The sequence below is a fragment of the Leiobunum rupestre genome, chromosome 1, assembly GCF_980474605.1.
Source record: "Leiobunum rupestre chromosome 1, qqLeiRupe1.1.hap1, whole genome shotgun sequence".
Classification (NCBI taxonomy): domain Eukaryota; kingdom Metazoa; phylum Arthropoda; class Arachnida; order Opiliones; family Sclerosomatidae; genus Leiobunum; species Leiobunum rupestre.
This window is the reverse complement of record NC_143384.1, coordinates 40,212,058-40,229,702: the sequence shown is the minus strand read 5'-3', so window position 1 is coordinate 40,229,702 and position 17,645 is coordinate 40,212,058. Positions and strand designations below refer to the sequence as shown.

The following is a 17,645-nucleotide window of genomic DNA, read 5'->3' as shown; positions in this document are numbered from 1 at the left end:
GTTATAGGTATTCCCTCTTTGGGTTGAAATTGAGCTAGCGAAGTTACAGCTATTCCCTGTTTGGGTTGAAATTGATCTAGCGAAGTTATAGCTATTCCCTCTTTGGGTGAAATTGATCTATCGAAGTTATAGCTATTACCTCTTTGGGTTGAAATTGAGATAGCGAAGTTATAGCTATTCCCTGTTTGGGTTGATATTGAGCTAGCGAAGTTATAGATATTCCCTGTTCGGGTTGTAATTGATTGAGCGAAATTATAGCGATTCCCTGTTTTAGTTGAAATTGATCTATCGTAGTTATAGCTATTCCCTGTTTGGGTTGAAATTGATCTATCGAAGATATAGCTATTCCCTGTTTGGGTTGAAATTGAGCTCGCGAAGGTCTAGCTATTCCATGTTTGGGTTGAAATTAATTTAGCGAAGTTATAGCTATTCCCTGTTTTAGTTGAAATTGATCTATCGATGTTATAGCTATTCCCTGTTTGGGTTGAAATTGAGCTAGCGAAGTTATAGCTATTACCTGTTTGGGTTGATATTGAGCTAGCGAAGTTATAGCTATTCCCTGTTTGGGTTGTAATTGATCTATCAAAGTTAAAGCTATTCCTTGTTTGGGTTGAAATTGATCTATCGAAGTTATAGCTATTCCCTCTTTGGGTTGAAATTGATCTATCGAAGTTATAGCTATTCCCTGTTTGGGTTGAATTTGAGCTAGCAAAGTTATAAATATTCCCTGTTTGGGTTGATATTGAGCTAGCGAAGTTATAGCTATTTCCTGTTTGGGTTGATATTGAGCTAGCGAAGTTATAGCTATTCCCTGTTTGGGTTGATATTGAGATAGCAAAGTTATAGCTATTCCCTGTTTGGGTTGAAAATGATTTAGCGAAGTTATAGCTATTCCCTGTTTGAGTTGAAAATGATCTATCGAAGTTATAGCTATTCCCTGTTTGGGTTGAAATTGAGCTAGCGAAGTTATAGCTATTCCCTGTTTGGGTTGATATTGAGCTAGCGAAGTTATAGCTATTCCTTGTTTGTGTTGTAATTGATTGAGCGAAGTTATAGCTATTCCCTGTTTGAGTTGAAATTGATCTATCGAAGTTATAGCTATTCCCTGTTTGGGTTGAAATTGATCTATCGAAGTTACAGCTATTCCCTCTTTGGGTTGAAATTGATCTATCGAAGTTATAGCTATTCCCTGTTTGGGTTGAAATTGAGCTAGCGAAGTTATAGCTATTCCCTGTTTGGGTTGAAATTGATCTAGCGAAGTTATAGCTATTCCCTGTTTGTGTTGATATTGAGCTAGCGAAGTTATGGCTATTCCCTGTTTGGGTTGAAATTGATCTATCGAAGTTATAGCTATTCCCTCTTTGGGTTGAAATTGATCAATAGAAGTTATAGCTATTCCCTGTTTGGGTTGAAATTGATCTAGCGAAGTTATAGCTATTCCCGGTTTTTGTTTAAATTGAGCTAGCGAAGTTATAGCTATTCCATGTTTGGGTTGATATTGAGCTAGCGAAATTATAGCTATTCCCTGTTTAGGTTGAAATTGATTTAGCGAAGTTATAGCTATTCCCTGTTTGAGTTGAAATTGATCTATCGAAGTAATAGCTATTTCCTCTTTGGGATGAAATTGATCTAGCGAAGTTATAGCTATTCCCGGTTTTTGTTTAAATTGAGCTAGCGAAGTTATAGCTATTCCATGTTTGGGTTGATATTGAGCTAGCGAAGTTATAGCTATTCCCTGTTTGGGTTGAAATTGATCTAGCGAAGTTATAGCTATTCCCTGTTTGGGATGAAATTGAGCTAGTGTAGTTATAGCTATTCCCTGTTTGGGTTGATATTGAGATAGCAAAGTTATAGCTATTCCCTGTTTGGGTTGATATTGAGCGAGCGAAGTTATGGCTATTCCCTGTTTGGGTTGAAATTGATCTAGCGAAGTTATTGCTATTCGCTGTTTGGGTGGAAATTGATCTATAGAAGTTATAACTATTCCCTGTTTGGGTTTAAATTGATCTATCGAAGTTATAGCTATTCCCTCTTTGGGTTGAAATTGATCTAGCGAAGTTATAGCTATTCCCTGTTTGGGTTGAAATTGATCTATCGAAGTTATAGCTATTCCCTCTTTGGGTTGAAATTGATCTATCGAAGTTATAGCTATTCCCTCTTTGGGTTGAAATTGAGCTAGCGAAGTTTTAGCTATTCCCTGTTTGGGTTGAAATTGATCTAGCGAAGTTATAGCTATTCCCTGTTTGGGTTGAAATTGATCTATCGAAGTTATAGCTAATCCCTGTTTGGGTTAAAATTGAGCTAGCGAAGCTATAGCTATTCCCTGTTTGGGTTGATATTGAGCTAGCGAAGTTATAGCTATTCCCTGTTTGGGTTGAAATTGTTCTAGCGAAGTTATAGCTATTCCCTGTTTGGGTTGATATTGAGATAGCAAAGTTATAGCTATTCCCTGTTTGGGTTGAAATTGATCTATCGAAGTTATAGCTATTCCTTCTTTGGGTTGAAATTGATCTATCGAAGTTATAGCTATTCCCTCTTTGGGTTGAAATTGAGCTAGCGAAGTTTTAGCTATTCCCTGTTTGGGTTTAAATTGATCTAGCGAAGTTATAGCTATTCCCTGTTTGGGTGGAATTGATCTATCGAAGTTATAGCTATTCCCTGTTTGGGTTGAAATTGAGCTAGCGAAGTTATAGCTATTCCCTGTTTGGGTTGATATTGAGCTAGCGAAGTTATAGCTATTCCCTGTTTGGGTTGATATTGAGCTAGCGAAGTTATAGCTATTCCCTGTTTGAGTTGAAATTGATCTATCGAAGTTATGGCTATTCCCTGTTTGGGTTGAAATTGATCTATCGAAGTTATAGCTATTCCCTCTTTGGGCTGAAATTGATCAATAGAAGTTATAGCTATTCCCTGTTTGGGTTGAAATTGAGCTCGCGAAGTTCTAGCTATTCCATGTTTGGGTTGAAATTAAATTAGCGAAGTTATAGCTATTCCCTGTTTGAGTTGAAATTGATCTATTGAAGTTATAGCTATTCCCTGTTTGGGTTGAAAATGAGCTAGCGAAGTTATAGCTATTCCCTCTTTGGGTTGAAATTGATCTAGCGAAGTTATAGCTATTCCCTGTTTGAGTTGAAATTGATCTATCGAAGTTATAGCTATTCCCTGTTTGAGTTGAAATTGATCTATCGAAGTTATGGCTATTCCCTGTTTGGGTTGAAATTGATCTATCGAAGTTATAGCTATTCCCTCTTTGGGCTGAAATTGATCAATAGAAGTTATAGCTATTCCCTGTTTGGGTTGAAATTGAGCTCGCGAAGTTCTAGCTATTCCATGTTTGGGTTGAAATTAAATTAGCGAAGTTATAGCTATTCCCTGTTTGAGTTGAAATTGATCTATTGAAGTTATAGCTATTCCCTGTTTGGGTTGAAAATGAGCTAGCGAAGTTATAGCTATTCCCTGTTTGGGTTGAACTTGATCTATCGAAGTTATGGCTATTCCCTGTTTGGGTTGAAATTGATCTATCGAAGTTATAGCTATTCCCTCTTTGGGCTGAAATTGATCAATAGAAGTTATAGCTATTCCCTGTTTGGGTTGAAATTGAGCTCGCGAAGTTCTAGCTATTCCATGTTTGGGTTGAAATTAAATTAGCGAAGTTATAGCTATTCCCTGTTTGAGTTGAAATTGATCTATTGAAGTTATAGCTATTCCCTGTTTGGGTTGAAAATGAGCTAGCGAAGTTATAGCTATTCCCTGTTTGGGTTGAAATTGAGCTAGCGAAGTTATAGCTTTTCCCTGTTTGGGTTTAAATTGACCTGAACAGCTATATCTTGAAATATCTTGTGAAGTTGATGAGTTTTAGAATATCTTTTGGTACTGATAGGTTTGAATTGTCGCTTTTCAAGGAATGCTGATTAAAGTTCATTACCTCTTCATCTGACTTGTAGTGTTGCATCACGTCATTTTTTGAACATTTATCGAGTTTGGAACATTTAACTTAGGCGGCTTACAACAACCACGCTAAAAATGAATTTCATAAACTCATAAATCATTAAGAATCTTCACCTGACCCTTGAGTGTTTTGAGAAGGCTTGATTCTTCTTCTTAATTTGATTTTCGCCTTGGTTTATCCATTTGTTAATAGAATATAACTTTTTATTTTAAGGTTTTATTAAAATGTACATAAACCATGAAGTAGAAGCTCTTTTTTAATAATATTTTAACTTACTAATTTTCACCATGATAAACAAAATATTTATAAATGTGTTTTGACAACCCACCTTTGATACCAGAGCACAAAACTAAATGTTTTTTACCCGAACTCGACCACTTCCATCGGAAAGTGCTGGTAGCAATGTCTATTTTAGAAATCGGGTGCTAAGAAATTGGACACGATAATTGAAAATCCTTTCAGGAAAATAAATGTATGTGACACATGATTCTTCTATAGGAAATATAACACCATCGTGGTAGCAGTTAAATTTTCACTGTATTTTCTTTTGGTGGCTGACACCACAAATTAAAACAACTCGCTTTTTCCCCAAAATTTTAAAATTATAAAGAATAAAAATGCGAAGTTGTGTTATTTTTTAATGCTTTACTCCTTCCTTTAATAATCGTATTTTTTGAGCTTACGCTCTAAACAAAGTTTTGTATATTTTAACGACGAAAAAATGAGCATCGGCCGGATCTGCATTTTCCATTAAATGTAAAAATACCCTATAATGGATAAAATTATGTTAATGCAATCAAAATATGTACAAACAGGAATAAATTAATCTACATTTACGGGTTCTTGATACAATGCCTTAAAAGATATATGTATTAATGCATGGAATAATCATTTCGGCGAAATGCTTTTGTTAACCAAATGGGCGGCGGTCTGATTAAAAATTAACGCAATATTTGTACCATGGATTTCTTCATATACACCCATGAATATAGAACGTCCATAGATCTCCTTACTACAATGTTCCTGGCGTAGAGGCAGGATTAAGATTATCGATTTCGATGACGCTCTAAATGCTGCTGTTAAATTGGCCTGATAATTTCATTGACTATTCTTGTACGAATTACAAAGTCGCTCTTACTCTACTCATAGTCTATTTTCCGCTATCCAATAGTGAATTAGCCGTGGGGCGTTGACAGGCTCATGCCGTGAAAACTATAACTATTTTCATGGGAGTATATGAACATATTCACGATTGTACTTGTTTTTATAAAAATAAATAATCTTCCAAATTATTAACCCAAGCCACCTCCATAGGTCTAAGTCAGGGGTGTCCAAGTGGTTGATCTTTGTAAATGGCGATCTTGACCTTCAAAACGGTGACCTCGAAAATGTAGAATTTGTTTCGCCCATATTAGGGTTGTTTACCATTTGGTATTTTTCAGATGACCTACTATAATTGTTTCAAAGTACACTATTACAACATAGCATTGAAATATAAAATCTTGTAAAGGTTAACGGTAATAGTGAGTGTAGGGAGCTGTTGGCTCACGTCAGGAATCCATACCTCTACTTGGAATGCTTATCGCGGCAGATTTTCTTAACAAACAGCTACGTGAGAGGGGAGCACGCGCAAAGGGGATTTTTCTCTCGTAGGCGGGGCCAAAGCCGTCAGAGTGATATTACCATACGCGATACGTCAAGATAAGCATTCCAAGTAGAGGTATGGATTCCTGCTCACGTGGCATGAAGGACTTGCCACCACCCTCCTACACATTGTAACCCGGTGGTGCCTTGGGTATTATCCTAGCTGATCAAATCGATATTTCTTGGTTTCGAAAGGTTTCTTTTAAATATTTCTCCGATAAATGAGTGGGGATAAATCTTTACCCCTTCAGACTCAAAAGAGAGCAAGCACTTCAGCAGAAGCAGCTGTAGGATGATTGGTTAGGAAGTTTCCAAAACCGGCTCATTAGGTCACTGCTACGTGAGCGAGAATGGACAAATCATAGCGGGTGGTAATGGCGGAAATGGCGAAACACATTAAATAAATAACTACTATAAAGTCCATTTTGAAAACAATATTTAAAAGCGAATTTAAGGTTTAGAAGTAATTTCACATCCAATCTAAAACTTTAAACTAAAATTAAATATTTCGTTTCACCATGGGACTATTGCATTTTTCGTTTTGGCCAAACAATATAATTCCCACGTAATAGGTTTTACCAGGAAAATATTGTATTTTTTTCGTATTTTCAATAGTAAAGCCAACTTCGGAATGAGTTAATTATCTAATGAACATACAATTGTTTTAATAGCTCCGTCAGTTCTCTTTTATCAGACATTATACCTGTACGGCTTGAATTATTTTAAATGATAAATTAATGAATTTAAGGTTAGACGGAGCTTAAGCAAGAACTAGATGGTCTTCGACTGCGCTGTCAGCTTACTTAACTTCTCTGTTAATTGTAGGGAATATTGACTCACAAATATGCTCATGACACATTCTGCGCCATCTTTATCGTTGACTGAAATCGCATTGTCGTTCGAAATGCAGGTGCATTGACATTCTGACTGAAAAGTTCGAAAAAAATTGTTGGTTTTTTTAGTAATCGAGCTTGTTATCAGTTACGCCATTGTAACATAATAACTCATATGTATGCTGAAAAGCTTTTTCTTGAAACCTTGTTCACGGGTTCTGACGTAAATCCAATTTGTGACGAGAAACGTGTCATCAACTTATGGGAGCCGGAAGAAGATTTGGTTTCTATTGTAACGTATTTTTTTTTCTATAGAAATGTTTTACAGAGGCATACTTACGAGTAATTATGTTACATTTGGTCACGCTTAATTGTTTACCCTGATGGAATCGCTAAACAATATGGCCAGTGAATTAAGAAAAAATCTACCTAGTAGATAATAAATTAAAAACAAATACATTCATTTTAGCACAAATAAAATAATTCCAATTTTCTTACCGAACCTTTTTTAGGCACTGAGACTCTCGCTCTGATCCGATTGAACTGAATATGATATTATCGTTCATGGTTTATTTTGAATTGGGCATATTTAAACACTAGGTGGCTCTGCATTAACCTAAATCTTAACTTCGCAATAGCTCTGAAAATCAGTTCGGTGATACCTTATGCTAATTGTCATACTTATTTTAATTTTTTTATCTATGGTCTTAGTCATGAATTTACCGTACAACAGATCAATTTAAACCAAGTGGAGCCCCACGTTAAGTAGCTCTTTTTTCAATAGATGTCGCTAGCGTCAAAATCCAAATGGCGCGTAGATTGGTTTGTAAATTGGTCAATAACATAAACTACCGCAATTATGAACAATATTTTTACATGGGATATATAATTTAGGTTAAAGTTCACTAAATAAAGTACAAGTTGTCTAACTATAAAACTCTACTCAATTTTCAATTTTAGCTTCCTTTGACATAAATATATGGCACCACGCTCTCCAGTAAAGTCGCGTTTTTTGAAGAATCGGATAGATTCATGGCCATCTCTAATAACAGGGGCCTTTTCATAATACAGGTGGCAATGATAGAGCCGACACTTGCTTTAATACAGTCTTAATGTAATCGAAAACGTTATGTCTGTCCCATCTAGTACAGTACTTTCTTCAGTTTGGTTAATTACCTTTGTTATCGAGGTTGGCATTTCATCTAATTTTTCGGAGCATTGATCGACGTATTTCGTCTCCGCACATTGGCCCCCGCTGAGACATGTCTGCCGAAGAAAACAATTTTTAGCTCGTTTTTAATATCGTGGAAGGAGAACGCCTACGATGCTCGCGGTCTGTGCAGAGTAAAGTTACTTCTAATATTTCATACGTTTTCCACCTGTCGTTCTTTAGCGCTAGCTAAATCTCAATCGTTATAACAGCTACAGAAATCAAGATAAGGGGACGCCGTACACTCTAAAAACTAAGGGTTTAAATTTAAACCATTAATGTGTATACACTTTTTGTCCAAAATCCAATCCATCGAAGGATTTCATAAAAACCATTCTAAATTTAATTGGTTTAGTTCTAAACCATTTATATTTCCAGAGAAGTTAACATTTATTTATTTGGTTTAATTTTAAACCATTACTGTAGCAATATAAAACGATTTATATGATATTAGAGTTTAGGTGGGGTGGCTGAGTGGTTAGCACTTTAGCCTCGCAGCAAGAGGAGCCGGGTTCGATCCCAGCTTGTGGCACTGGGTGAAAACTCGGAACTACTCCTTCCGCGTTGAGTTTGTAAGTTCTCTCCCCACTGGTTAAAGGGGTTTTCCACCGAGATCTTCGGTTTCCCCTTCCCATAAAAACTTGCTGAGGTTAACGGTAATAGTTAGTGTAGGGAGCTGTTGGCTCGCGTGGCATGAAGGGCTTGCCACCACCCTCCTACGCATTGTAACCTGTTACTTGATCACGCACAAGCAACATTGCTTATGTGGTCGAAGGTGGTGCCTTGGGTATTAAAAAAAAATAATGGCTTGTATATAAAGCATTTTAAATATATTTATATGCTACTGCAAATACCACCTTTACTGCGCTTCCAATAGCAGCTTAATGGTTTGAATTTGAACTCTTACTATACTGCCGGGAGACCTTTACTGCGCTTCCAATAGCTGCTTAATGGTTTGAAGTTAAACTCTTACTATACTGCCGGGAGACCTTTACTGCGCTTCCAATAGCAGCTTAATGGTTTGAAGTTAAACTCTTACTATACTGCCGGGAGACCTTTACTGCGCTTCCAATAGCAGCTTAATGGTTTGAAGTTAAACTCTTACTATACTGCCGGGAGACCTTTACTGCGCTTCCAATAGCAGCTTAATGGTTTGAAGTTAAACTCTTACTATATTGCCGGGAGACCTTTACTGCGCTTCCAATAGCAGCTTAATGGTTTGAAGTTAAACTCTTACTATACTGCCGGGAGACCTTTACTGCGCTTCCAATAGCAGCTTAATGGTTTGAAGTTAAACTCTTACTATACTGCTGGGAGACCTTTACTGCGCTTCCAATAGCAGCTTAATGGATTGAAGTTAAACTCTTACTATACTGCCGGGAGACCTTTACTGCGCTTCCAATAGGAGCTTAATGGTTTGAAGTTAAACTCTTACTATACTGCCGGGAGACCTTTACTGCGCTTCCAATAGCAGCTTAATGGTTTGAAGTTAAACTCTTACTATACTGCCGGGAGACCTTTACTGCGCTTCCAATAGCAGCTTAATGGTTTGAAGTTAAACTCTTACTATACTGCCGGGAGACCTTTACTGCGCTTCCAATAGCAGCTTAATGGTTTGAAGTTAAACTCTTACTATACTGCCGGGAGACCTTTACTGCGCTTCCAATAGCAGCTTAATGGTTTGAAGTTAAACTCTTACTATACTGCCGGGAGACCTTTACTGCGCTTCCAATAGCAGCTTAATGGTTTGAAGTTAAACTCTTACTATACTGCCGGGAGACCTTTACTGCGCTTCCAATAGCAGCTTAATGGTTTGAAGTTAAACTCTTACTATACTGCTGGGAGACCTTTACTGCACTTCCAATAGCAGCTTAATGGTTTGAAGTTAAACTCTTACTCTACTGCCGGGAGACCTTTACTGCGCTTCCAATAGCAGCTTAATGGTTTGAAGTTAAACTCTTACTATACTGCCGGGAGACCTTTACTGCGCTTCCAATAGCAGCTTAATGGTTTGAAGTTAAACTCTTACTATACTGCCGGGAGACCTTTACTGCGCTTCCAATAGCAGCTTAATGGTTTGAAGTTAAACTCTTACTATACTGCCGGGAGACCTTTACTGCGCTTCCAATAGCAGCTTAATAGTTTGAAGTTAAACTTTTACTATACTGCCGGGAGACCTTTACTGCGCTTCCAATAGCAGCTTAATGGTTTGAAGTTAAACTCTTACTATACTGCCGGGAGACCTTTACTGCGCTTCCAATAGCAGCTTAATGGTTTGAAGTTAAACTCTTACTATACTGCTGGGAGACCTTTACTGCGCTTCCAATAGCAGCTTAATGGTTTGAAGTTAAACTCTTACTATACTGCCGGGAGACCTTTACTGCGCTTCCAATAGCAGCTTAATGGTTTGAAGTTAAACTCTTACTATACTGCCGGGAGACCTTTACTGCGCTTCCAATAGCAGCTTAATGGTTTGAAGTTAAACTCTTACTATACTGCTGGGAGACCTTTACTGCGCTTCCAATAGCAGCTTAATGGTTTGAAGTTAAACTCTTAGTAAACTGCCGGGAGACCTTTACTGCGCTTCCAATAGCAGCTTAATGGTTTGAAGTTAAACTCTTACTATACTGCCGGGAGACCTTTACTGCGCTTCCAATAGCAGCTTAATGGTTTGAAGTTAAACTCTTACTATACTTCCGGGAGACCTTTACTGCGCTTCCAATAGCAGCTTAATGGTTTGAAGTTAAACTCTTACTATACTTCCGGGAGACCTTTACTGCGCTTCCAATAGCAGCTTAATGGTTTGAAGCTAAACTCTTACTATATGGGCGGGAGACCTTTACTGCGCTTCCAATAGCAGCTTAATGGTTTGAAGTTAAACTCTTACTATACTGCCGGGAGACCTTTACTGCGCTTCCAATAGCAGCTTAATGGTTTGAAGTTAAACTCTTACTATACTGCCGGGAGACCTTTACTGCGCTTCCAATAGCAGCTTAATGGTTTGAAGTTAAACTCTTACTATACTTCCGGGAGACCTTTACTGCGCTTCCAATAGCAGCTTAATGGTTTGAAGTTAAACTCTTACTATACTTCCGGGAGACCTTTACTGCGCTTCCAATAGCAGCTTAATGGTTTGAAGCTAAACTCTTACTATATGGGCGGGAGACCTTTACTGCGCTTCCAATAGCAGCTTAATGGTTTGAAGTTAAACTCTTACTATACTGCCGGGAGACCTTTACTGCGCTTCCAATAGCAGCTTAATGGTTTGAAGTTAAACTCTTACTATACTGCCGGGAGACCTTTACTGCGCTTCCAATAGCAGCTTAATGGTTTGAAGTTAAACTCTTACTATACTTCCGGGAGACCTTTACTGCGCTTCCAATAGCAGCTTAATGGTTTGAAGTTAAACTCTTACTATACTTCCGGGAGACCTTTACTGCACTTCCAATAGCAGCTTAATGGTTTGAAGCTAAACTCTTACTATATGGGCGGGAGACCTTTACTGCGCTTCTAGTGGCATCTTAATTGTTGGTGTTTAAACTCTTACTATACTGCCGGGAGACCTTTACTGCGCTTCTAGTGGCATCATAATGGTTGGTGTTTAAACTCTTACTATACTGGTGGGAGACCTTTACTGCGCTTTTGAAAACACAGTAATGGTTGTTCTGTTAGCATTATTTACCAGAAAACATATAGTAGATTGTACCCTAATTATTATTTAAATTATACCCAATTTAAAACACTGACCCAAATTGAGACAATTACCCGAAATTTGATATTTACCCAAATTTAACCACCTTTGTTTAAAAATTTTTGAATAATTTCATAAGGGACCCTTAGAATCTTCGATTTTGCCATGTTAATTTACATAGAGAAATATAATATTTTAGTTGTCAAAAACGTTTTGCGTTGCGATGGTAAAACTAAATCCCATCGCATTTTTTCCCTTTGGGGTTTTTTAAGTTGCATGAAGGTCTACTTAATCCCTATATTTAAACAAAATCGGTGAGTAACACCTCGGGTAGTCTCCTTGCTAGTGTAAGGTAGGTGATGCTAATATAAACAACTGTAATCTTTATTATAATTAAATTTAATCCATTTAAATACAGAAACCTAAATTTAATAATTAACAAAAGATGTAGGCTTACGTTAACCTAACGCCGCCACTAGAGGTGTCAACGAGCCGAGCAAACTCGCGAGGGCTCGCAACTCGACACGCTCAAAGTGTATCGAACCGAGTCGAGTGTCGAAGCGAGCAAAGAATAAGTGAGTCGCGTGTCGAAGCGAGCAAAAACGTATCGAGCCGAGTTCTAGAGCTCGCTCGTTAATCAGCAGAAAACGAACCATGTCACGAACCAAGCCTATGTCATATCGAGCGAACGAGTCGAGCTAGTTTCTTGGCGAACGCATCGAACTACGAGCTAAAAAGTTGAGCCCTGAAACGAATCAAGTGCCCTCGCTTGAAAAAACCATTGGTTCGCTATTTAATAGCTCGAAAGCTTACTTTCTAAGGTTAAAGGAACGCATATCGTAACACCTTTCTAAAAATGGATATTAGGTTCATATTATTCTGTATTATATTTGAGGCATTCAAGGATGTTCTTTGGGGGTAGGAGCAACCAGGTGGTTGCTCAGCGATAATCATGGATGGTGAGGAATATATAAAACTTTTTGTACATTATAGCTGGCCTTTATTTTAAACCCAGACAATAAACCGTTTAAACAAATGTGGTTTCCTTGAGCACTAAATTAAATGTATTCATTTCATTAGTGTAGCTTGCCTAAGCTAGGGTCGGACTGGGTACGTAAAGACTCAGGTGAAAGTTGCTGTAGTCAGCAGTAGTGTTTCAAACTGGGGCGGCAAAACTGCTTCTTGAGACCAGGGCAAAAGGGCGATCGCTAATTCGGCCTATAGGTCAGTGTGGTCTTGAATTTAGCGGCCTTAATTGACGTTTCTGTACATAACAAAGACCTTTAACGGTCTTATATCCTAACACGATTTACACAGTAATAGTTGATTGCGAAAATTATATTTAGGCTTGGACAGTTCCTTTTTATTTTACTTATTGAAAACATTTTCTATGCATTTTTTTGTGAATTTCTACATTGCCTCATTGACTTGAACGTTACGCGTTAACTGTGCTTTTACTCGGTCTGCATTTGCACTGATTTAAAGTTCTAAATGTTTGTTGTTATTCATCAGTTCACTTTGAAATCACCCTTAAGGCTCATTCTAACTATCCAACTTTAGTCAGCTGACCAAATCAGGCAGACTAGTCAGCCTGACTTATTTTTCATTCACACTAACCAACTGACACGTTCACATTACCCGCCTTGTTCGTCCGACAAAAATCTTTCAAGTTGTCAGCTGACTAAAGTTGGATAGTGTGGATGGGCCTTTAAACTGTCTAGTTCGACGATAAGTTTTACTTAATTTTTTGGTGCTAGAATAAAAATTGTAAATAGCATTCTCGAGTGGTGACCAAGGTTTCAATTAAAATAGCCGCATTTATTATTGTTCGGGTAATTAATTTTAAAACATAAATTGACGGATTGTAAGTGGTTATTTATTTTCATAAACTCGCTCGGTAAAACTATGTATTTTACACAAGTCGAACAGAGCAATTTAAATCGGAAACCATTTTCAGCGAATATACAACTGTGTTGCCCTATATACACAACTTTTTATTAGTTTTAGTGATATCGGTAGTTTTTCGAGAAAAGCCAGAAATCCTACACAGTACTGATGAGCCACGAAAGGGCGAAACCGGTCTACGGTTGGATTCTCCGGCTGAAATTTTGACTTTTAGACATTTTGAGCGAGTTATGCGGCGAGCGAGTCTTAAACGAGTCGAGCGCGACTAAAATAGGGTTCGGCGAGCTAAAACGCCACCCGAGTCGAACTCGAGCCGAGTCAGTTTTTTTAGAGCCTTTGTCGAACTGATCCATAAACGAGCTGAGCACATATCAAGTCGAGCTTAAGCTGAGTCGAGCCTAAACCGAGTCGAGCCTAAGCCGAGTCGAGCCTAAGCCGAGTTGAGCCTAAACCGAGTCGAGCCTAAACCGAATCGAGCCTAAATCGAGTCGAGCCTAAATCGAGTCGAGCCTAAACCGAGTCGAGCCTAAACACTTAAATTTGTAACGCTTGTGGCATAACGGTATGTTCCCATTTAACCCAATTTTACCTTCTCCCAAAGTTATCAGTTCTCCCAAAAACATGGTGTCCCATTTGTCCCAATTCTATTTCTCCGAACCGGAGTTCATTTAACCAAAAAATATGTATTCCCATTTTTCCCAACGATCAAGTTTCCCAAAAAAATTGATTCCCATTTCTCCCAACGATCAATATTCCCAAAAATGTGGATTCCCCTTTCTCCCAATCATTATTTGGAATCGGTAAACAAAGTAAGTTTACCGTTTTGTGAATATGTGAATTGAAATGGGATTGGGATAAATGGGAATTGGGAGAAATGGGATTGGGAGAAATTGGAATTGGGAGAACTATTTTGGGCGAAATGGGGGTAAACCGGCATAACTATACAGTTTTCGTTTACTTATCTGTGTCAAAACCATACAGTTTTCGTTTACTTATCTGTGTCATAACCATATAGCTTTCGTTTACTTATCTGTGTCATAACCATACAGTTTTCGTTTACTTATCTGTGTCTAAAACATATAGTTTTCGTTTACTTATCTTTGTCATAACCATACAGTTATCGTATACTTATTGTTGTTATGTTACTTTTGGTAATACGATACCATATGCACAGCCTTCAAACCAACCATCACTTACTTAGAAATATAACTTTTGTAACGCCTGTGGCATAACCATACAGCTTTCGTATATAAAAGCCGGTACACATTCCCAGGGCCCGTACAACCAAAGGGTCCCAGGTTTGAGCCTTTCCCTCATCAATGGGAAAGAGTTATGTGTTACCTCTAGTCATACGTTGAAATTGACGCATAATGTTTCGATAAGTGCCACACTTACTTGTTATTTCTGGTCATACTTAATGGTCAACTTTCAATGAAATTCAAATATTCCAGCATGCGTAAAAAATCCACGTTTAACGTGAAATGGCTAATTATTTAACTTTTTTTCTACGCGAGGCGCCACAAACAGGCGAAGTTTGTCCAATGCCGACCTTTTTTATAATTTCATTTTTCTCTCGATGGTTTCAGCAGCACAGTAAGGGTTACCCAAATATGGAAGAATAGTTTAGCCTCCCACCATTATACAGTGTTAATAGCACAATAATGGTTTATTTCTAATATAGTAGGAGTTTAACTATAAACCATTATGGTGTTTTCAACTTTATAGTAAAGGTTCCCCGCTGTTATATTAAAGGCGTACTTTTAAACCAGTATAGTGCTTTCAACAGCACAGTAAGGGTTACCCAATATTGAAAGAATAGTTTAGCTTCCCACCATTATGATGATTTAAATAGCACAATAATGGTTTATTTCAAATATAATAAGAGTTTAACTATAAACCATTATGGTGTTTTCAACTTTATAGTAAAGGTGTCCTGCCAGTATATTAAAGGCTTACTTCAAAACCAGTATAGTGCTTTCAGCAGCACACTAAGGGTAACCCAAAAATGGAAGAATAGTTTAGCTTCCCACCATTATGCTGACTTAAATAGCACAATAATGGTTTATTTCAAATATAAAAAGAGTTTACCTATAAACCATTACGGTGTTTTCAACAGTATAATAAAGGCTTCCTGCTAGTATATTAAAGGCTTAATTTTAAACCAATATAGTGCTTTCAGCATCACACCAAAGGCTTCCCAATAATGGAAGAATTTTAACTATATTTATGGTTTAGAACCAGTACAGCAGGTAATCCATTTATGGTTTAAAGTTGGTTAAGTTATTTACAAACCATTATACATCCATAATTTTCGCCATTAATGGTATACAATTTCCATTTAAACCAATTATATGCCATATTTAAACCTGTAATTTTTAGAGTGTAGAGATCAATTAGGACAGATGACAATTTGAATATTACGCCACCTAGGGGCAACAAACACAGCACCCCACACAAGGAGAACGCAAACCGTCTTGTGTACAGTCTGCATTGATTGGACGCTTTAGCACCTGCTGACGACGGTAGGGGAAATTTCGGAAATTGTCTTCCCCCGCCCGTAAAACTTTCAGCGTAAAGGCTCGTCCAATGAAAGTTGTACACAAAACTTCGTTAGCGTGTTTAAAGGCTAGCTGCGTTCTCGTTGTGGGGGGCTGTTGTGTTAGCTGCTCCTAGATGAACGGAAGTTTGGAGTATCCGAGTGTTTTATTTTACCTGGGAACTGGTGCATTCTGGCGAACAGCTGGTCTCAGTAGAGTTGCTTCCGTCTTGCCCTATTACGAACAAATCAGTATCAACTTAACGAAAGCTGTCACTAGTATTTCCTAATGTGATCACTACTTGCACTGAGCAAATATGTATGTGCACGGAATGCCATAGCCAACTGCACTAGTTGTATATGCAATGAATGTCTTGCTAACTGCAACTGAACACGTATGTATATGCATTGAATTAATGCACACTAAATAATCTCTTAGGTACTTAATTTATATATACTGAATGATCTTTTAGTGTTCATTATATTACAATACATGCATGTACTTCAACATCGAATGTGATTGTACAATACATATATATACGCTGAATGTGAGCTTCCAGTGCATTGAATGTCGTAACTTAATCTCTAAGTGCACTTCATTTATATACACTGAATGATTTTTGAATGCATTATATGTATATATATTGAATGCTCTTTGAGTGCATTATATGTATATATATATATACTGAATGATCTTTGAGTGCAATAAATGTATATATACTTAATGGTCTATGAGTGCATTAAATGTATATATACTGAATGATCTTTAAGGGCAATAAATGTACATTTACTGAATGATCTATGAGTGCATTAAATGTTTATATACTGAATGCTCATTAATCGCACTTTCTGTTGAAATAAATGAAATGTACTTTTACATTGAATGTTATATTACATTTAATATATCCACACTGAATGTAAGCTCTTAGTGCACAGAATATGATCACTTACAATTGTTAGTAGGGCTCGGCGTTCGGATAAGAAATTTTCCGTTCATTTCTTTAACATCCATATCCGAAAATTATCCGAATAAAAAAATATTTGTTGCTTATTAAATCGTAAATAGTCGCGAATAATATCCATAAATAAACAATTAATTGAATTTTTCATAATTAATTGAAATTTTGGTGATTAATTTATCCGTTTCCCCGAGCTCTATCACTTAGTGCCTTCAATGTGTAAAACTGAATGATAAGTGAGTGCACCGTACTATGTATGATAACAAAGTGCATTGAATGAATATCTGCAGAGATTTTGAATTGTCTTACCATATGCGGCAGCCAAGAGCGCAATGGCAATTGCTGTCGAGTAAAAGGTCTTCATTGTTCCGCTTCGCTTTACAAGTACCGAATCACTGTGTCGAATCACCGTGGTCTAGTGCCGCTAACTGTCCAGGATTGTATTTAAATAGCTGAACGTAAACAATCGGCCCATTTATTTTAAACTGTTATTCAATAAGACTCTAAATCAAATAATTCATCCTGTTGGACAGCGCACTTGTGGACACGATTGTCGCCTGTAACTAATACGCTCGACCCTGAAAAAGTCCGATGATTAGACTGCGCTTTCGAAGAGTCACTTCAATCCGAAACAACTGAAATCGACCAACAAAATCGAGAATTTTACACTATTCAAAAATAATGTTCTAGCGCTGGGTGCAATTTCCTTCTCAATCAGGGATGCCCCTTTGAATAAATTGGTGAAATGACGTCCTTTGGAAATATTAGATTTTTGACGACCTTTTTAAAGAATCATATTTTTTCCGGAAAATTTCCAAGATACGACTCGACAAAGTGACTTGAAACAATTCGGTAGAATTGGCAATATCCAGCCTTCTTGGCTCGAATTTGACCTTCGTTCGGTATGGCCCCGGTTTC

The 17,645-nt window shown here is 37.5% G+C and overlaps 1 protein-coding gene across 1 annotated transcript; it reads right to left on the bottom strand.

Annotated features, from left to right (window-relative positions):
* Positions 1-4,571: 4,571 nt before the first annotated feature.
* Positions 4,572-17,156, bottom strand: LOC149962895 (uncharacterized). The gene is made up of 5 exons (XM_090170389.1): positions 17,037-17,156; positions 15,945-16,003; positions 7,603-7,692; positions 6,434-6,520; positions 4,572-4,716 (listed from the first exon to the last, which is right to left on the bottom strand). Exons 1-5 carry the CDS (start codon positions 17,089-17,091, stop codon positions 4,657-4,659), a joined length of 351 nt encoding a protein of 116 aa, XP_090026515.1. The 5' UTR covers positions 17,092-17,156; the 3' UTR covers positions 4,572-4,656.
* Between the last annotated feature and the right edge of the window lie 489 nt (positions 17,157-17,645).

Coding starts and splice junctions, on each gene's coding strand:
- LOC149962895 (XM_090170389.1), bottom strand. CDS start 17,091: ATGAAGACCTTTTACTCGACAGCAATTGCCATTGCGCTCTTGGCTGCC. Junction 6,521..7,602: donor TGCCAACCTCGATAACAAAG/GTAATTAACCAA, acceptor CGAACTTTTCAG/TCAGAATGTCAATGCACCTG. Junction 4,717..6,433: donor AATGTGTCATGAGCATATTT/GTGAGTCAATAT, acceptor TATCCATTATAG/GGTATTTTTACATTTAATGG.